This window comes from Nansenia antarctica (genome assembly GCF_963989245.1).
Source record: "Nansenia antarctica genome assembly, chromosome: 17".
NCBI classification, from domain to species: Eukaryota; Metazoa; Chordata; class Actinopteri; order Argentiniformes; family Microstomatidae; genus Nansenia; species Nansenia antarctica.
The window spans coordinates 24779178-24801808 of NC_137687.1; the positions used below are offsets into that span (position 1 = coordinate 24779178).

The 22631-nt window shown below is 42.3% G+C and overlaps 1 protein-coding gene across 1 annotated transcript in view; it reads left to right on the forward strand.

The window, feature by feature from the left end:
- Positions 1-21197: 21197 nt before the first annotated feature.
- LOC308172507 (thiamine transporter 1-like) overlaps positions 21198-22631 on the forward strand; it is a gene marked incomplete at both ends in the record, with an annotated part of 2277 nt that continues 843 nt past the window's right edge. Inside the window, 4 exons of the mRNA XM_080547406.1 lie at positions 21198-21344; positions 21642-21760; positions 21835-22097; positions 22428-22620. Of these exons, the coding sequence (XP_080403532.1) occupies positions 21198-21344; positions 21642-21760; positions 21835-22097; positions 22428-22620 (722 nt within the window). The remainder of the gene's footprint in view (positions 21345-21641; positions 21761-21834; positions 22098-22427; positions 22621-22631) is intronic.

A 22631-nucleotide genomic window follows, 5' to 3' on the forward strand; every position in this document is an offset into this window, starting at 1 on the left:
TAAAGTTACAGCAGGACATAAAAAACAAAACAATCAAAGCACTTTTTAAACTGATGTAATCACAGACCTCAGACTGAATGACCATTTACTATAATACTCTGACCACACTTGATCTATCACACTAAGACCTGGCATCCACGCAGCATCCACGGAGATCGGCGTTCAGCTGATCTTGAGATCGACGTGTCACGGCACCAGTGTAACGATGGTCAAACAGGCAAACTTCTTTCAACCAATTATTTTTATTGATCTGCATGGAAGACATATAAAACACAAATCTTCCTCTGGTCTGCAACTCTTGTGAATCTATTAAGATGGCAGCCATATTCTGGTACCACCGTGTATGTATATTTCACATCAGGATAATTTGTTTACAGAAAGAACACAAATTTCCCTCAAACATTACAAATAACAATTACAAACAACATGTGGAGCAACATACCTGCATGGAAGACATATAAAACACAAATCTTCCTCTGGTCTGCAACTCTTGTGAATCTGCGCATTCAAAATAACATACAATAAATGTTCACAAACATACAATCCGTGGACGAAACTATACAGAAATCATCACAATACATGTAAAAACAAACAGCACAGTACTACACCAACATTTTCACCTTACATTACAAGTTTCTCCACACAAATAATAAAATACGAGGAGCATTTTACATCGCGCACATACCTATTAAGATGGCAGCCATATTCTGGTACCACCGTAAGTATGGCAACAACAGAAGGACAAAAGAACGCGCAGACCTGCAGTACACCCAAACTCCAAAGGGGGCTCCAACAACAACCAGGGCTGCTCAAGCACGGCGAAACTCATCTACATTCACCACAACTAAACATACATTCCCAACTCTGTTACACTTGTTTAGGGGAACGTTTTGCCTGTGATCTAGTGGACATTCTTCTATCATCTTCCTCACTGGAAACTGGTTCTGCTTCTGAGTCAGTTTCTGGTGCAGTCTCTGGGTTCCGGTCTTCTTGGGTGCAGTGATCTGGCTCTGAACGACTGTCACTTTCTGACTCTGACTGACTGTTGCTTGCTGAATCTGCATGATTGTCACTTGCTTCCATATGTGCTTCACTCTGTCTTGGACTTAGAGTGGACCTTTCTCTTCTCTCCAGGACCTTCTCTAGGTATGTTCGATAGGATGGCCCGTTTGGCCAGCTGCACTCCAGATCGGAAGAGTCAGAGGATTCACATTCGTGTTGTACTTTGTGGTCGGTTGTCACTCTCTTTTCCTTGTCTGTAGTCACTCTCTTTTTCTTGTTCTGAGTCTCTGTTCGAGTTCTAGGCCTTGAGGGCACGGGGTCATCATTGACTGCTACTGGCATCCGCACCAGCTCTCCTATGGGCAGGAGATGATCTCGATGTAGGGTTTTGACCCTTCCGTTCCCACTCTCAGGTTTCACCTTGTAGACAGGCAGGTTTGGCATCTTCTCTGTGACGATATATGGAGTCTCACACCATCGATTCTCCAGCTTGTGTTTCCCTTTGAGGCCTAGATTTTTGATAAGCACTCTGTCGCCAGGCTCTATATTCTGAAACCTGACTCTCTTGTCGTATGCCTTCTTGTTGCGAAGATGTGTTTTGTTGGAGGCCTCCGTAGCCACCTGGTAGGCCTTCTGAAGATCTTGCTTGAGCTTTGTGACATATGACGAGTGCTGACGTTCTCCATCATCGGGCTGTGTCCCGAAGCATACATCCACGGGGAGTTTGGCTTCTCTCCCGAACATTAGAAAGTAGGGAGAGTATCCTGTGGAGTCACATTTGGTGCTATTGTACGCATGTACGAGATGTACGACATGTTGGCTCCAGTGTTGTTTCTTTTCTTGGCTTAGCGTGCCCAGCATGGACAGCAATGTCCGGTTGAATCTTTCCGGCTGGGGATCACCCTGTGGGTGGTAGGGGGTCGTTCGGGATTTCCTTATGCCATAATATTGTCAGCGCTGTCCTCAAAGTATGAAGAATTTGGGACCCTCATACCCACCATTAGCAAGCTGGCTGCCATTGCCCTGACGGTCCCAGCCAGCAGTGTAAACTGTGAAAGGGACTTCTCCACCATGAACAGGGTAAGAAATATCTCTCACATAATGGCATTTACTGTTTTAAGATATTTTTTTTTAAGCCATCACATTTAAAATGAATGTATTTGCAGGTCAAGACTAGTGTTGTTCCGATACCATTTTTTGATCCCGATACCGATACCGATACCTGACCGTGCAGTACTTGCCGATACCGAGTACCGATCCGATACCACGGCGTTTGAAAAAACAAAAGCCGCATACTCACCTCGATGTAAAATTATTGCTAACACTTAGTCTGGCACTGCTCAAAACCTTTGTAAAACTCGTAAAGTTTTTGTAAAACTTAAGTAAATTTTTAAAAAATAAAAAATTTGCGTTTTTGTAAAGTACTCGCCGATACCGATACCAGCATTTTTGTGCGTATCGGTGGCCATGCCGATACTAGTATCGGTATCGGAACAACACTAGTCAAGACTAGGGATGCTCCGATTTATCGGCCACCGATTTAAATCGGCCGATTTCACTCCAAATGACTCGATCGGTGATCGGCAAAAATGGCCGATCGCAAAAACCGATTTTTTTTTTTTTTTTTTTTTCTTTCTGGGGAAGACAGATAACTGAACAGAAAACATAGGAGGACGTAACAGTATGTAAACCATGAAGGCCACGTTTATGATGTCTTTTATACAGCCATATCGACTGACTTGGGCTTCAGGCCCTAACTGGGTGATAGGCCAGACTTTTACTATGCCATAAAAATGGGTCTGCGTTTGCTTGGTGCCTAATGGATCAAAACTTTTGTCTAAAAAGCAAAAAATATGTAGGCTATCCAGTCAGTAGGCCTACAGTTATGTATTTTTTTAAAAATCGGTATCGGTATCGGTATCGGTTGATCTTGAGGAAAAAAATCGGTGATCGGTATCGGCCCCAAAAATCCAGATCGGAGCATCCCTAGTCAAGACAAACATCCGCAACAGGCTGCAGGGGGAACATCTTGCAGCCTGCATGCGGATATCTATAAATGGGCCAGAGGTCTCTGACTTCCCATACCAGGAGGCATTAGAAGTGTTCTTTCAGAAACCAAGAAAGATTCACTGCAGCAACAAAAGTTGCACACTATGTGGGTAAAGGAGGAATGAGAGACTGTAAAGATATTTGGAGTAGGGCGCTATATACGTCAGTCAATTTAGACAAGAAAAAAAGGGGTCATGCCAGCATTAATGTTTTGATTCAAAGGCATGATTTGCCAGATTCTCTAAGCATGATTGTTTTAATTTTGAGTTATTTAATGAAGTTGAATTTGGTTTTGGAATTTGAAATTATAATCAATATTCACAATTAATTAGTTGTGTTTTTATCCGTTGATAATCCAATGTGACAACTTGCCTGACATAGTGTAACAATGTAAATATGTAAATAATATGTATAAATATGTAATAAAAAAACAAATGTGTAAAAAATGGCTTGACTTGTTGTAAATTGAGTCCTGTAACAGTTTGTTTTAATCAGCAGAGATAACTTGTTCTGTTACTAATCTGTTACACTATTTGTGGGGGGGGGGGAAATTAACATTTCACAACGGGGGGGGGGGGGGGTGGAGGATCCATGCCACCCTCCCAAGGCAGCAAACCTAGGGGAAACACTGACCACTACTAGTGTGCCCTTGAGTAAGGCACTTAGCCCTCAGTTACTCCAGGGGGAATGTCCCTGTAATTCGTAATTGTAAGTCGCTTTGGATTAAAAGCGTCTGCTAAATGGCAAAATTAAATTAAAATTACAATGATGACATGTTATCAGACAGGACGTTACACAATGATGACATGTTCGCCTTGCGAATCAAGACAAACAGGGTTGACTTTATTTCCTTTATAGTGTTTTTACCTTGTTAACTTGTTTGGAACAGATCACGAGTAGAACCTCTGAGTTCTCAGACTATTTATCTTTTTATATTTTTACTATTTATCAAACAAAGGAACAGTTACAAGAGCAGCTGCTGCTGGTGGTGAGGGGCTGGCTGAGGTGAAGAGAGCCTCACCCCCTGGCTCCACTCCCCTATTTGTAAACAATGATGTGTAAATACAGTTTAAAATAATATCCCATTACCTTTACTGTAGAAAAGCCCAAGGTGCGAAAACTAGGATGATCCATATGATGTCATTAGGTTATAGGTCACATGATGTCACTTCAGGTTATAGGTCAGAGGATAGGGCTCAGAACACAAGCCCCATAGTCAGGAGGGTCCTTATAGCAAAAGGCAAACTATACGGTTTATACGGTTTATGTGTGCATGTGTGCCAAAATCGACTACAATGGCGGTATGGCGCTACGTGTGGACACGGGATTTCTAGACGTTATTTGCGTTGATGGCCTTCCATAGTGGAGAAGCGCCATCAGTACCTCCGTGTGCTCGTCCAGACCAGGCGACACGGACATAAACTGATAACAAGTTCCGCCAACATTCTATAGTGTTATATATATAACAACATTCTATAGTGTTATATATAACAACATTGTATAGTGACAGAATAGCCTATCTCTGCAGACAGAAGTGGTCAGTAGTAACATGTTAGACAGTGAGGCAGCGAGCTGAGACAAAGGCTTCTACTTACCTCCGAGACTCAGTCTCCCGTTCTCCTTGTTGACTGTTGAGATGTTTTCCGCAATACAGAGATGTAACTATTCTAACCGTTCTGCCATCACTACAGATGTTGCATTACTGCTGTAATGTTTGCCCTCTGTCACAGTTGTACACTTAATAATCACTCGTAAGCTTCAGCACGGTGTGTGTTTACTGACTCCGCCATCTTAGATCGACTTCTCGTTCCCTGGTATTCATAGCTTTCAGTCACGTGGTTTCTTCCCTAGCAACCACCAACCTGACGGGCAAAAAGTATCATAGCAACATGGCGAGTGGACGCAAACGGTTAATAAAATACAAAGGTTCCATCTCACAAAACATAATGGAATGTCAAAACTTTGACGCTCAATATCTCTGAACTACCCTAAACGGAGATAGAACCTTATCATTCTAAACGGAGATAGAACCTTATCATTCTAAACGGAGATAGAACCTTCTCATTCTAAACGGAGATAGAACCTTATAATTCTAAACAGAGATAGAACCTTATCATTCTAAACGGAGATAGAACCTTATCATTCTAAACGGAGATAGAACCTTCTCATTCTAAACTCACGAGTTATCTTCAGTTGATGGATTTGACTTAGGGGGCATTCATTTGAAGTAACGTAATGAACATACAAGTAACAACAACAGGTTAATGCAGCCAACCAGCCAGCCAAGCAAAGACCATGACTATGCCCAGTTTATGCATTATACACTCTAATATAATTGTTAGATTGCCAGGGTATTCGCTACAGGTTGTTGTATACATATACATTTAATACGAAACTCGATCAACCGGGCGTTCGGGAGTTCTACCGCTGCTGGACGGAACTCCCGCTGACAGCGGGTCGAGGGGATATTTCTACCCGGGAATTCGCTCATTGCTGTGTCCACGGTGATAGGAGTGGAGGATCGACTCCATTCAAAAACTTTTCGATTCCCTGGTTTCTCTTCTTTCCGAACACGTTGGAATTTTTACCGTAACCCCCGGAGAATCAAAGTTATTAAGCCGCAAAGGGTGCCTCCTTGACCGGCTTTGACCGTGAATAACACCGGCTATGGAGGTGCTACAAACACAGTTTTAATTTCTCTAAATTCACCATCAGTATACGGTCATTTTGAGCCCTTACACACCGCGCTGACACCCCGAGAACATATACTTTTAATACGAAACTCGATCAACCGGGCGTTCGGGAGTTCTACCGCTAATTCGCTCCTTGCTGTGTCCACTGTGATAGGAGTGGAGGATCGACTCCATTCAAAAACTTTTGGATTCCCTGGCTCCTCCTCTTTCCGGACACGTTGGAATTATTTTCCTAACCCACGGGAAATCAAAGTTATTAACCCGCAAAAAGTGGGTTTTGCCCGTGGGTTTTGCCCGCAAAAAGTGCCTTTTGCCCGTCAGGTGGGCGTTTCCACTATGCTGTGACGTCACATGAAAGCTATGAATAGCGGGAATAGACAAGTATATCCAGCTGCAGGCATCAAATCCATCACCCGGAAATGTGATGTACCATTTGGTTGGAGCGCGTCATCGTAAGCGCGTCGGTAAGTAACCGCGGTATGATGACGTATAGTCCATCACGTTTCCGGGTGATGGATTTGATGTCTGCAGCTGGATATACTTGACATTTTATAGGACATTTAACGAACAATAATTTGAACACGCAATTGAGAAGAAGAAGAAGAAGAATTACAAATACAATGGCAAATGCAGCTCAGGTGAGAATTTCGAAATATTATTAATGAACATGTTATAGTTTTCAGATGTGTATTTATTATTTAGGTTGTTGCATGTGTTACGCGGCTGTTTCGCACGTAGTTTTGTTCATCTGGCTTGGCTAATTGGGTAATCCTATGTGGTTTAGCGTTATCAGAGATATTAGAGAGATATTAGATTAGATTCAACTTTATTGTCATTGCTGAGTACAAGTACCAACAACAAAATGCAGTTATGCATATAACCAGAAGTGCAAATAGTGACAAAACAAAGATAATAATGTACAGCTGGCAGGGCTAAAAAACGCCGCGTTGTCTTCAACCACTTAATGTAATTTAAAAGTTCACAATAGATACATTCTCAGATGTCTACCGATTACTTATCCCCCTATTTTTATTGCTTGTTTTCTTGTTTTTGAGAGCTGACTTTTTGCAGGCGCTGAGCTGTGGTCCCGAGCAGAGGGATGACTGGCCACCAACGGAGCTGTCCGTGTCTGACCACTGGGGGTTGGACACAACACTGAACACTACACTACACTGGACACTGGACACAACACTACACTGGACACTGGACACAACACTGAACACTACACTACACTGGACACTGAACACTACACTACACTGGACACAACACTGAACACTACACTGGACACTGGACACAACACTGAACACTACACTACACTGGACACAACACTCAACACTACACTACACTGGACACAACACTCAACACTACACTACACTGGACACAACACTGAACACTACACTACACTGGACACAACACTGAACACTACACTGGACACTGGACACAACACTGAACACTACACTGGACACTGGACACAACACTGAACACTACACTGGACACTGGACACAGCACTGAACACTACACTACACTGGACACAACACTGAACACTACACTGGACACTGGACACAACACTGAACACTACACTACACACAACACTGAACACTACACTACACTGGACACAACACTGAACACTACTGGACACTGGACACAACACTGAACACTACACTGGACACTGGACACAACACTGAACACTACACTACACACAACACTGAACACTACACTACACACAACACTGAACACTACACTACACTGGACACTGGACACAACACTGAACACTACACTACACTGGACACTGAACATCTGTCATTACGTGAAGCACATTGAGTCGCATCTTGTAAGAAATGCGCTATACAAATAAAACTTGAATTGATTTGATCCCTTGTACACTTTTTTGGGCATTTGTGTTGCAACACACCTGTACATTGTGCACTCTACCCTAGGCCCTTATTTTACTCTAGACAGAAGGGTCGTAACACTTGTTATTAATTCCATTTGGTATACCTCAAACTTTCTTGCATTTCTGGTGTTTGCATTTTACATATTCTAAATATATGCTATCTACATGTCGCACTGGATGGGGTTAGTGCTGTTGACTCATCAGAAAGTAAAGACTAATTCACAGAGTGTATGAAGATTCCAGTAAGGGTTTTGTGAAGGAGCCCTAGGGCTGTTGACTCATCAGAAATATAATGTTTTATTTAGCTCATCAGTGGGCACTCAGCACCATGGACACCTCCAGCCCAGCACTTTGCACCACGGTTCCTGCCCTGCTCCATGGATTACAACGATGATCGCCTGACTCCACCAAGTCCTTTGCCTGACCCCTCAAACCTGTTTGACCTAATAAAGTCCCACACCTGGGGTCATTGACTTTCTTTTATTTATATACAGTTAGGTCTGGAAGTATTTGGACAGTGACACAATTTCCATAATTTGGGCTCTGTATGCCACCACAAAGGATTTGAAATAAAACAAGCAAGATGTAATTGAAGGGCAGACTTTTAGCTTTAATTCAAGGGGTTGTACAAAAATATTGTATGAAACATTTAGGAATTGCAACCATTTTTATACACAGTCCCCTATTTTCAGGAGCTCAAAAGTAATTGGACAAATTAACAATTATACAGTAAGTAAAATGTTCATTTTTAATACTTTGTCGAGAATCCTTTGCAGGCAATGACTGCCTGAAGTCTGGAACACATGGACATCACCAAATGCTGGGTTTTCCTCCTTTGTGATGCTTTGTCAGGCCTTTACTGCAGCAGTCTTCAGTTGTTGTTTGTTCGTGGGTCTTTCTGCCTTTAGTTTTGTCTTCAGCAAGTGAAATGCATGCTTGATTGGGTTGAGATCAGGTGATTGACTCTGGCCATTGCAGAATATTCCACTTCTTTGCCTTAAAAAAGTCCTGGGTTGCTTACACACTATATTTTGGGTCATTGTCCATCTGTATTGTGAAGCACCATCCAATCAACTTTGCTGAATTTGTCTGAATGTGAGCAGACAGAATATCCCTAAACACTTCAGAATTCATCTGTCTGCTTCTGTCTTCACATCATCAATAAACACTAGTGACCCAGTGCCATTGGAAGCCATGCATGTCCATGTCATCACACTCACCAGTGCATTCTTTTTTTCTCAGAATGTACCAAACAGTTAATTTGGCCAGTATTAATGTTCCCACTATCTCTCTGATGGATTTTTGTTTTGTTTTTACAGCCTAAGGATGGCCTGTTTCACTTGCATTGAGAGCTCTGTTGACTGCATGTTGTGCGTATACAGCAACAGCCTCCAAATGCAAATGCCACACTTGGAATCAACTCAGACCTTTTACCTGCTTAATTGATAAAGAAATAATGAAGGAATAAATAGCGTTCATGGAAACATAATTAATCAAAAATGATTTATTTACATTCACAGGAGACGATGGTGGAGTCCACAGTCAGTGCAGGGTGGAGAGCAGTGCAGTAAGGTAGATTTTGGAAGATGAGGGAGCAAATAGTTGTCAAAAGACTGACTATGATGTGATTTACAGTAAATGTGACCTAAGCACCAGACACATTACGGTGTATGTTAAGTTGTAAGATTGTTCATATGAGCTCAAACAGAAAAGAGAGCAGGACTGATTATTAACTGACTATACATCCCCCTGTCTGTTTTTATTTAACACAATGCTACCTGACATGTTGACCAAGGCAGCGCACACGTGTACTATCTTGTCAATTGTAGCTACATCCCTGTTCTCAATCTCATCCCGCAGGGACTTCACGAAGCAAAAAGGAAGCGGCCCACCCAGGATTTGGAATCTGCACTTCAGTACGCCAATCACACGTTCTGTAAAATACCAATAAGTCTTTTGATAATCTTTTTAGGAAAAACTTCTCATAACTTTACCCATGTTCTCAGTATTTGTCATAGCACTGTTATACAAATGGCTACAGTCATACGTTGTGCTGTGTTGTTGAATATTGGCAGGAGTTTCAATGAAATTGTTAATAATTTATAAATAAATATATATACTTGCCAATATGAATCCGAAATTTGGATTTTCTGCTGGACTCTTCCACGTCTTTGCCTGGAAGTTGTTTCCTGCCCTGAGTGAAGGCTGGGGTTAGGAGACTGGCACCAAGCAGGCCAAAGTCATCTTTAAGCGTAAAACCCCGGTCAGCCAAGATCTGAAACAAGGAATGCGATTGAATAGAGTAAGTCTATTGCTTTTAATGTTTGTGGTGAAACACTAATTTACACCTGTACATAATGAGTACAAAAAAATGTGTGTATGTGATGAACTGTTACAGTATAGTATACAGTATGTAGAGTTCTACATTACCTGGTCCCCAGGATGGTGGTACAGTGGTGAAATGAAGCCAGATTCCCTCACTATCTTAACATCGGATGCTCTTCCACCCCAGCCTTTGGACAAGAAGGTGATGCTGCCTGCAGGACTACACGCAATCAAATATTTTACCGTAGCTTACTTATAGCTGGAGTAAGATTTGGCCCTGTGGAAAAAACAAAGCATGGTTAGCATTCAGAAGTTACCTGGCCAAGTAATCATGAATTACATATTTTTTGGTGTCTTTACCTGGCTTTAAGCCCCTTTGGATGTACAATTCTGATTTCAAAACAATCAATGATTGATGTGAGGCGAGGAAATGTGGCCTTTATCGTTGGTGGTATGGTTTGTCTGATGCAATCCCTGTCAGGCCAGTGAATGAGAAAGGTGATCTTTGCATACAGAAGATTCAGCCAACGTTGAAATATGTGGCGGATGGTAGACTGTCGTTGGTCCAGTATTTGGCTCAGCAAAGCAATAGACGGATTCTGGCGTAGCTTGAGCAAACAGAGGAAAAGCTGGTCCTCGGTCGACAATCGAAAAACCTTAGGTGGTGACTTGATAAACTGAAGAAGGTAGCGATGTAGACAGTCAAACACTGCCCAGTCAAGCCCAGTCATGGCCCTGCATGCACTGTTGTTGCCTCGAACAGCATTCACAGACAATCGCTGCAATGCAGCATCACATTCTCTTCTGGCCTCATCTCTCTCTCTCCTGAGATTGGCTACCTCTATTACAATAGCAACCTGCTCCCTGTGCGAAACTGGCCTGTTGCTCAGTGTACCGTCCTCAGTGAGAGGTTGTTCAGTAGGCTCAGTGAGAGGTTGTTCAGTAGGCTCAGTGAGAGGTTGTTCAGTAGGCTCAGTGAGAGGTTCTTCTTCTGAAGGTGACCTTTGTTTTCTTTTGGCTGACAGGACCTTCCCATCATCACCAGCCTCTCTCTTCCTGGCATTTTTGTAGCGCCGTAATTTAACTCTGCCTTGTGTCAATTGCTGCCGATGTGGAAAAATAGATGGGACATAATCCGGATGACTACAATCATTCACATGGAATCCTGAAACCAGTAGAGTAAGTGTAAGCCAAATGCAGATACTCATTCAAAAGAACTTTATACAGCTTTGATTAAATGCACTCATCAAATGTAGTCATTAAGAGATGCCACCTATTTGAAAGAAAGTCCCCTATTTTCTGTAGAAAAAGATGCCTTGAAGATTCATCTGTTTTATGACGACTTCGAAACGTTTTTTGGCCAATGTCAGTGTAATGTTTTTTTAATTGTCTCTTAAAGAAATTATGTTTGGCTTCATAACGCATGCACCACATGTGCAGAATTGGGCCGATGTTCCTTATATTGCGAGGATAATGTAGCATGAAGTGATGCTTTGGTAAGAGATTGATTGAAGGAAATAACTGCTTGAAGAGTCGATGGTGGTCAATGATTAATTGTTTGAGGTATATGGTCATTGGTCATGCCTTCTGACAGGATTGGTGAAAATATAATGTTGACGATCTGAAGAAGCAAAAGTAGAAGATGCCAGTACTTATCATCTGTCTGTATCAAATCACCAAATAGCAAAGGCATATTGCGTAATAAGCACCAAGACTGTATGGCATTCAACCCCAAATCATTACTTCCATCAAACAACTTCACTTTTGGCGGACGATTTCGCTGTTGATTGTAACCATAGTCAAAAGCATGTATTCTACCAGCCAGTTGTTCAGCATTTAGGAAGTTGTCCTTAATGTACTGCAGAACAAGTTTCACTTCAAACTGACCAACCCCCTCTAGAATATCATGCATTATGTCTACAGAAAAATTATTGAATTTTTATTGAATACTTAAGTGAATTCAACAGACAACTGTGTTTCACACCATATACATGAGATAGTGTAGGATCTGTTTGAATAGTTTGACAGTGCTGTGCGTGCATCTCAACAGTTATCAGTACAACTTTCGGATCGTCCTCACAGAACACAGATTGAAAACAATGTTTCTCAAGCAGACAGAAACGACAACAATAGCGAGCCCCAAATGATTCCACAAAGCCAAACAGACCATGCAAACCAAGATTATCTCCAGTGACCTAAACTAAGGTACCATGAATCACGTGTTTAAACATGGGAATTTGAAGTCCCTCTCTTTCCAGTATTTTAAGATCATGGACAAGGGGCTCAAGTATGGAATTAAACCCATAATGCTTGATGTCCTGCGCATGGAAAAGAGCACACAATGTAATATTAATCAAAGAGGAATTAAAGATTGGGGGGAAATTTCTTAATGTAAAATATATAGCACCTAATTTATGTAAGCCCTTTTTAGAGCCCAAGGGATTTGCCGTTTCAAAGTCGTCATAAAACAGCTGAATCTGCAAGGCATCTTTTTCTACAGAAAATAGGGGACTTTCTTTCAAATAGGTGGCATCTCTTAAATCTGCATACACACCTTCCTTGTGAATGTGCCTGGGCTTGAACATGTCTGCAAGTTCTGGATTTTGACAAATGTTCTTAAGTGTTTCCAAAATGGGAACATATGCAAACTTATCAGTTACAATAACCTGGTCATATGTTCTTGTACGTAGTTCTGTTTCTTCTACTGTCAAATCTTGTGCCAAGCACCTTTTCAATAGGTACAACACTTCCCCATTTTTCTTTTAAGTGTTTGTTTCTTTTAGCTTCAGAATTTAAAGGTGTGAATGGGTTTTCCAATGTTTTTACAGGATTGTTCTATTTTTTCTTTACTATCTGTGTCCTGTGAGGATACGCACTGTAAAGCTGCATCTTTAGCCTGACTATGAATATCAAAAAATACTTCTTCCATGGATGACACAAAACTATTTACACTAGACTGACTTAATCCACCTGCTTTGAGTTGTGCGACAGCAGTGGCACATATCTATGGTGCTCTTATTGGACTTTCTTAAAAGATAAGATGTCGACGTCTCAACTAGACCATCTCAAATCAAATCAAATCAAATTTTATTTGTATAGCGCATTTCTTACAAGATGCAACTCAATGCGCTTCACACAATGAAAATGTTCAGTCAATCAGTCAATCAATCAATCAATACTGACAGAGCCGCGAGCAGGCAAAAGTAAAAACCTGTACACTATGTAGCCAGGAAAAAATTCCCTTGCAGCCCTCTACCAATAGAGCGACTACTAGCCAGTTTGCCTACCAGTACCCAGCGGTGGGCCCCCACACCCACCCACAGGGAGCCCCCGCCGCCCCACGCACCCAGCCCGCCCCACCACCAACACACCCGGCCCAGCCAAGCAAGCACAGACCCAAGGGGCCCCGCACAAGGACGGCCAAGCAGGTGCCCGGCGGCGGAACAGACCAGGCACACGGGGAAGCCGGGGGGCCCCAAGGGGAGGCCAAGGACCACCGGCACAAAGCAAGCAAGCAAAGGCAAAAACCTGTACACCATGTATCCAGGAAAAATTCCTTGCATATTGTCGGCGTACACACTGTCCATAAATGTAGTGTTATATCTGCATCGTTCTGCATCCAGCATGGTCACAGGTCCTGCCAAAAGAGAATCTTAAGCACAGTTATGATGCAACAACACAATAAAGACAATAAAGATGACAGCAATACAACCTGATGGTGGTCCTGGTACACCCTTGTACCGGTTCCAGTACTGCTCTAGGTGCTATTGGGAGCTGACAGTGCCTCATCAGCACCCGGGTCCATTTTCCTGTCAACACAAATCTCAAAACACGAGTATGGTGTAATGGCCTAGTGATCCTAGTTCTATAATGTCCAATGTCTCCCTTAGTATCAAAAGGCGACATTGAATAGGTAGGTTTTGAGGTCACGCTTAAAAATGTCCTGAGTTTTAGACAACCTCAGGCCCTCAGGTAGGGTGTTCCACAATCTAGGAGCATATATGCTAAAAGCTGATCCTCCAAATCTCTTTGTCCTAGCCTCTGACACTATTAAAAGTTCCGTGCCACTAGACCGTAGGGGTCAATTATGACACCAAGATTCCTGGCCTGACACTTAGTGTTAAGAGCTAGTGTTTTCAAGTGTGCAGATAATTTCTCTCTCCCAGTTTTCTCGCCAATGATCAATACCTCAGTTTTTTCTTGATTGAGTTGGAGAAAGTTTTGTGTCATCCAAATATTAATATCGGCAATACAATCTATCAGGTGGTCGATCATCTTGTAGTCGTTGGGAGTTACTGAGATATAAAGCTGAGTGTCGTCAGCATAGCTGTGGTAGTTAACGCTATGCTTCTTGATAACAGAACTGAGGGGTAGCATGTATAGGCTAAAAAGCAACGGTCCTAAAATGGACCCCTGGGGAACTCCACAGGTTGTGCTATAATTTTTTGACTTATGGTCACCAAGGGCTACAAAGTAGTCTCGGTCAGCCAGGTAAGTCCTGAACCAGTTTAAGACCGGACCTGAGAGGCCAACCCAGTTTTCAAGTCTCTCAATAAGTATGGAATGGTCTACCGTATCAAAGGCTGCACTTAAGTCTAAGAGTACAAGAATCGAGAGTTTTTTCGAGTCTGCATTTATCCTAAGGTCATTAGTTACCTTAAGCAAAGCGGTTTCTGTGCTGTGGTATGATCGGAAACCTGACTGAAGTGGGTCATACCTATTATTTAAGACTACAAATTCATGAAGCTGTCTATACGCTGCCTTTTCTAATATTTTGCTTAGAAAAGTGAGATTGGATATTGGTCTACAGTTTTTTGGATCAGAAGGATCTAGGTTACTTTTCTTCAGGGTGGGTCTAACCAGGGCCGTTTTAAGCGCCGCTGGAAATATCCCTTTAAGTAGGGAGTGATTTACAATGCCTAGTATGTCATCAGACACAGATTCAAAAATGTCCTTAAAAAAGGTGGTAGGAATAGGGTCAAGAGGACACGTAGACGGTTTAAGCTGTGACACAATTTTACCTAATGTTTCCGTACTAATCATGGTGAACATGCTCATAGTCATGTTCTGTGGTGGCGGATCTGTAGTGCTACACAAACCTAGTCTTTCCTGAGTAATACACATTCTAATATTTGTTATCTTATCCCTGAAGTGGGCTGCAAATTCCTCGCATTTGGTGACAGAGGCGCCGTCTAGAGTTCTAGGAGCAGGGTTTACAAGGCAATCAATTGTCGAGAACAAGACCCTGGGGTTATTCTTGTTTGTAGATATTATCTTTGAGAAGTGATTTTTTTTCTAGCATTTCGCATTGCCAAGTTAAAGGCAGATAGATGTTCTTTAAAAATATTCTGATCAATCTGTAATTTGCTCTTTCTCCATCTGCGCTCAGCTTTCCTACATGTTCTCTTTAGGAGATTTATTTCACTGTTTCGCCATGGTGCTCTCCTCTTGGCTCCAACCTTTTTTAGTTTGGTAGGTGCCAGGGAGTCTAGGGCCATTTTTACTTTATTGTTAAAGGTAATTACTAAGTCGTTTTCACATAACGTGGGAGTTGTGTTATTACTGTTCATTAAAGCTTTGAAATTCTCAGCCACTGCAGGGGTAAGATAACGTTTTTTAACAACACGTTCAGCATTGCTTTCAGCTTTACGTGTTACAATGGTAAAGAAAATACAGAAATGGTCAGAGAGGGCCAGGTCGCTGATACCTGATATTGAGACCTCAAGACCCTTTGTAATCACAAGATCAAGGGTATGGCCATGATTGTGAGTGGGTTCATTGACATGTTGGACAAAATCCATAGATTTCAAGAGGTCAATAAACTCCCTAGATCTCAAGTCAGCCTCATTATCAACATGAAGGTTAAAATCACCAGTGATAATAATCCTATCATAGTTGGGATGGATAATGGATAGGAACTCAGAGAAGTCAGGTAGGAAGGTAGGGGCTGGTTTCGGCGGCCTGTATACAGTTACCGTAAGAATAGGTGGTTGGCATGCCATAACTGTGGCATGATATTCAAAGGAGGAGAATATATCAAAGGATATGTTCCTGCAGTTTAGGTTATTTGAAGCTATGGTAGCTGTTCCTCCCCCCTTTTTTCCATTTCTGATTGATTGGAAAAAACTGTAGTTGGGGGGAGATGCCTCAATAAGGACTGCTGCTCCATTTGTATCTAGCCAGGTTTCTGTGAGTAGCATACAGTCGAGTTTTCTATCACAAATGAGCTCATTTGTGATAAATGTTTTTTTGTTCGATAGGGACCTGATATTCAAAATTGCCATGGAGATGTCATTTTGACACTGGGACTGACTCGAGGGCATACTTAATGAAATGGGTAATACATTTCTAAAATGTGCGCCATGTATTACCTTATTTGTGGTGGAGGGAGTCCGATGGGAGACAATAGTCTGGATGGCATGTTTGGTGTTAGAGGAATGGATCGGACTCATCCCACATCAGCGTTGACAGGGCACCGGCCAGGTCCAGGGCTGGACAGCGAGGTCCATGGACATGGACAGCAGGCGGGCACCATACCTGTTTGGGTGAAACCTATCTCTCGCAAACAGCTCACTACGGTTAAAGAACGTGGTGAAATTGTCTATAAATGGGATTTGCATATGACAGCAGTATCCCTGTAGCCAAAGGTGAAGACTTCGAATTCTACTGTATTTGGTGTCGCCATACCTGGGACTCGGGAAGGGGCCCGAGATGATGCAGGTCTTACCTGTGCCCTTGACGGTGGTGATGAGGGCTCGGAAGTCGTCCTTCAGCTCCTCCGACCTCTCCCGTCCGATGTCGTTGGCACCCACGTGGATGATGACGGAGGTGGCGTGGGGGGCATCTTCCACCAGCATCGGGACGACCTCGGCGACGTCCCTCACCTTGGCACCTGGGATGCAGTGGGTTCTGGCCTTCGGGACTGCAACATTACAAGCACAGAGGGGGGGGGGGGGGGGGGGGGAGAAGAGCGGGTGCGGGGGGGGCGAGGAGACACGAACTGTAGTTTCCTCTGCTGGCGGCGTGATGGACCTGTAGGGGGCACCCCCTCTTCTACACTGCTTAAAGGAACATCATTGTCAACCTGTTGGTCAAAATTCTCAGTGTGTTTCCTAAAATGAATGTTTTCTAAAACCAGAAAAAGTACCAAACACACAGCTACATCCAGTGTGAACACATTTCTTAGCGCCCGGTGTTTCGCCCTTTCGGCTCTACGTTGCCACATGACTATTTCACCTGTGTGTGTTTGTCCCTCTTGGCAGGGAATGAGACAGAGGAATCCGGAGAGCAGGCAGAGGAACGAGCGATCGTTTTTGTATATGATGGTATATTCTCCATCTTTTGATCCCATCATCCACACTCCACTAAAGCTTAGCTCTACCTGCAGGCTAGAATGCGCCATGTCCCCCACAGTGCATTTGATGTGAATTTGTATATGATGGTATATTCTCCATCTTTTGATATTTTGGGCTCACATGGTTGGGAGCTGAAAATAAAGTTGTTGAATGCATTAATTTGTGTTAAGTTGTCATTTTTACTCACTTCATGGAATATTTGTAATTAGACTTTTAAATTAAGTGTAAAAATAACACCACACAGATTTTATTTAACAAATAGTGGCAAGTTTCTTTGACACCATGCAGTGTTAATTGATGTTAAAATTCTACTCTATCAGAGTTGGTTTTTCACTGTAAGAGTAAATTATCAACACAGCAGTGTGTAAAATCAACACTTATCTGAGTCAACTGACCCTCCAGTGTTAACGTTTAATAACTCAATGCAGTGTTAATGAGCATAGGAATTTAACTAAATCAGAGTTGATTTGTTATCACAGAAGAGTGAATTATCAACACTACTGGGAGTGATATTAACACTCCACAGAGCTAATTAACCTGTAGTGTTAAGTTTAAACAACACAAAACAGTGTACACCAGTGTTACTTTTTTACTCTATTTAGAGTTAATTTAACTCTTTAACTGCCTGCTCTCCGGATTCCTCTGTCACATTCCCTGCCAAGAGGGACAAACACACACAGGTGAAATAGTCATGTGGCAACGTAGAGCCGAAAGGGCGAAACACCGGGCGCTAAGAAATGTGTTCACACTGGATGTAGCGGCCTGATCTGGGGCCTGGACAGTCTGGACGGATTGATGGCAGCTGCTGGATTGAAAAAATCAGGTGTAGTGCTGAGGCACAAATATGTACATTTCAAGCCTGCAAACTGCGACACTTTAAATGAATGTGCAATAACACTATGTGCAATATGACAACCCTAGTCATCTATCTGTACAGTATAGTATAGTGGATAGTGTACATAGCCTTTATTTATGTAAACCAGCTCCTTTCCCTTCTGTTTTTTTTTTTTTTTTTTTTTCCTAGCACCAGGGGAGCCACCCCTCCTAAATTTCGTTGTTTGGTACCTGTACTATAGCAATGACAATAAAGACCATTCATTCATTCATTCATTCATTCATTCATTCATTCATAACACTCGGGAAAGAGTCAGTTTAAATCCAATTTGGAGTAGGACCATATACACTCCGGAATAGTGTTACATTTAACTCTTTAAGTGTTACTTTAACACTGCAAGATTTACTGTGCAGAAGCGCAAATAGTGTAACATGATAAAACATGTGATATAAGAACATGACGATGATAGTAAATAGGTACAGGATGGAATGTAGGTTACCCCCTCTTTCTGTAGATGAAGGGCGATTCTTATAGAAAATCATTCAGATTTTCATGATTGTTTAACCCTCTCCTGAGGTAGCCTACTATTTCAATTAATTAAGATGTAACAGGATTCTGACTCTTAGCTGTTGATGGTGAAGGTGAACTGACTAACTCTTCTTGTTTACAAACAAATCAGATAAGTGTATGTAATTGTGTGTCCCCATAAACCAAGTAAGCATATAAACCCATATACAAACAAAATACAAAGGACAGCAATTTAGAAGGAATAGCAAAAATGTGTTCCTTTTATTTTCATATATTGTGTGCTATAGTATGTGTTTGGGTTTGTGGTATGTGTATGTGTTTGTGTGTACAAAACAAAAATAACAAATCAGGTTGAAACAAACACAAACCTTACTTAAACACTCAATGAAAAATAATATAGAAAGTTCAAGTCCAGAGTTCTAGGTTTAACATTTTAGGTTTACCAAGCGCTTGGATTTGTTGGTGCACTATTATGAAAGAAAAATAAGTCCCAATTGGTATCACTGATACGGTAAATCCCAATTAGCCTACTCACGGTTCCAGGTGGAGGTGAAGCAAATGCGGTAGCGACGAAGGAAGATGGGTTGGGTTGGCGCGTTGCACACGCGGACTCAGTCCTTCTGGTGGCAATGTGGATAACAATCCTCGGAGTTCAGTCTTAGGGTACAAGTCGCTGCTTGCTACCCTACTCGGTAGCTGTAAACGTCCACGGTTTGATTGTTGACAACAGTTTACCCATAATAGCCTAAAGTGTTTGGTGTGTTATGTGTTATATGATCTGTGTGATCACAAGATAGTTTGATAGCGTTTATTATTTTCCTGGTTGAATGTCCAGTGTTATATTGTGGTGCTATTTTATCTGCACTCTATGGTTATTTAAAAATAAACATTATATTTATACTTTTTCTACCACTGCCTCTGTGGGAGTTCATTTAAATGTGACAGGACATGTGTGGGAAACCCAGCTAGTATACCACCCCGCCACATACTCATGAACAATAATCATTTACTTGTGTCTCATATGAATGAAGCCTTATGTAAATGATTCAATGTGTATCAAATTGTTATTGAGCGAGTGACATGACCTTTGGGACATTTCATCATGACCTGGGGAAAAGATGATCTCATCACTAAATTGTACCACGTCGTTGAAATCAGACTGGATCAATAAATGGTGGAGGTGTGGTCCTCACATGGAAATGTACTCATCACCATGACAACAACCAGTCAGTCATCTGAGGCCCTATGAAACTGTATATAATTCTGATCTATCAATGTATCAATTTAGAACCAAATCTGGGTTGCTTTTGTTATGATAAATAAAAACCTGTATCCATCTGACTCCCTAGTCTCCTGAGAATTAATTTCTACCACACTGTGATTAGATTGGCTTATTAAACATTTAAAGTTTAAATAATTCCATGGATCTTACTGGCTTTGGTCCAAGTTAGAATAGTTATTGCTTTAATTAAGGTGATATACTTTGGGGGTCATTTAAGAGATAGCTTTACTTTCTTAATGTGATTAGTGTGAGTATGGAGAGGTGTCAATGGATTTGTACGGTTAAAGTTTCCCGTAATCAAATTGTGCTCAATTACGTCTGCGATTAGGGAGAGGTTATTGTGGGAGCCAATTAATGGAGGAGGCGTAATGTTCAACAGAGCTCTCCCAATATTAACTCTAAAATAAAACGTCATGAAGGTACGCTTTAGGACATGTACTTGTACTGTTAATTCATGATAAATATTTTTAAATATTTTGCTAACATATCAGCCCAATAGAGCTCTCAGGTCTTTTGCTAGCATATCAGCCCAGTAGAGCTCTCAGGTCTTCTGACGCTGGTTTTCTCTGTGTACCACATATACAAAAGAAGAGGTTTGGTGAGGCTGCATTCTCATTTTATGCACCCAGATTGTGTCTTCACTGCCAGTTTACATTAGAGATGCAACCTCAGCACATACTGTATGTTCAAGTCAAGACTAAAAACCCATCTTTTTAATATTGCCTTTAAATGACTAAATAATTAAATGATGATTATATAATGATTGGAGCACTTTGAGCTGCAACGTTTGCAGGAAACGTGCTATACAAATAAAAAGTTGTTGTTAATATTATTATTATTATTATGATTAGGCCTATTATTATAAAGATAACGTTTTTTTCCACACGCAGGCTTTCTTAGGCATTGTTCTGTCCAACTACTGTTGAAATCCATTTGATATTTATGACTGATTTATGACTGATAGCATAGCATGCCGCATGTTAAAGATTAAATGGGTACGCCTCCCTCTGCCTCACGTTGTATTCACCGCATATCTCAGTCTGAGCAGGAATGTGGGCCATCAGTGGTGCACTTTGAGCAGGTCGCTGACTGACTGACTGACTGAGCTAACCGATTACATAAACACAACTTAAGACGACTCCCATACAATGACTAGGTAGAGGCAGGACTAATGATAGTGCATGGAGGACCAAACCTGGTCAGGTAAACCAGTAGCCTTGTGTGACACGTGGAGATGGAAACTGTGAAGCGATGGAAGGCAGGATGGGGCTATCCCACAGGTGTGCTCTGCACCTACGGGTTCTTCAGTACTGTGAAACCTCTGGAACCCTTCCTGTTCACATACCTGACGGGGCCAGACAAGAACCTGACAGTGGAACAGGTAATAATAATAATAACAACAATTCATTGTATTTATATAGCACTTTTCCGGGGCTCAAAGACACTGAACAGGTACAGTAACAACTTCAGCGCAGTCTCTCTTTTAAGAGCAGTTCAGACCGTGTTTAAATATGCCACTTTATGCAATCCTTATCCATTTGATCTCTCAATCAAGTGTGTGAGGTTAAAGGTTAAAGGTTAAAGACAGACACGGTTTTACAAGCTTATGATGTATTAAAAATATGAGAAACCCACTCTGGGTTCCAGTCTTTTGACTTAAGTGACCTTTGAACTCCAGGTGACCAATGAAATCTTCCCTGTGTGGACTTACTCTTACCTGGCCGTGCTGGTCCCTGTGTTTCTGCTCACCGATTGGCTCCGCTACAAGCCGGTAGTGGTGTTCCAGGAGGAGGGGACGTGATTGAGGGTCCTGGGGGGCCAGTAAGGGCAGGAGGAGGGGACGTTATTGAGGGTCCTGGGGGGCCAGGAAGGGCAGGAGGAGGGGACGTGATTGGCGGTCCTGGGGGGCCAGTAAGGGCAGGAGGCTGCTGTCGGGCTCTCCTCCAGCTGTGGCGAGACTTCCTCCAGTGCTATTCCACCAAGCAGCTGGTGTACTGGTCGGTGTGGTGGGCGCTGGCCACCTGCGGGTACAACCAGACAGTCAACTACGTCCAGGTGCTGTGGGAACACGTGGAGCCCTCCCACAACTTCACGGTCTACAACGGAGGGGTGGAGGCTGTGTCAAATCGGTTTGGTGAGTATAGCTCCCGTAGACATCTTTAGACTTCAAACAAACCCAGTAAACAAAGAGTCCAAAAGACGTCCTCAGATGACGGCTCAGATGACGTCTTTCTTTTCTGGACGCCCTAGAAAGACGTAATCTGGACGTCCTAGAAAGATGTCACCTGGACGTCCTAAAAAGACGTCATCTGGACGTCGTAGAAAGACGTCATCTGGACCCACAAGTTTGTGAAAATATACTGAGGAAAATACATTACAGAATGTTGTTATTTATCCAAAATAACACGAGATAAAGAATCATAAAGAGTTGATCAGTTCAGATAAACGTAAGTGTTCCCTAAAGGTGCGGTGACGGCCTACGGAATAGGCTTCACGCAGGTGGACTGGGCCCAGTGGGGGGAGGTGGCTCTGGGGTCCTTCTCTGGGCTGGGGGCCGCTGCACTCTTCCTCATGACCTTCACCAGCAGCATCTGGGTGTGCTACGCCGGTTACATCGTCTTCAAGTGCTTCTACATGCTGCTTATTACCATAGCCATGTGAGTTTTTC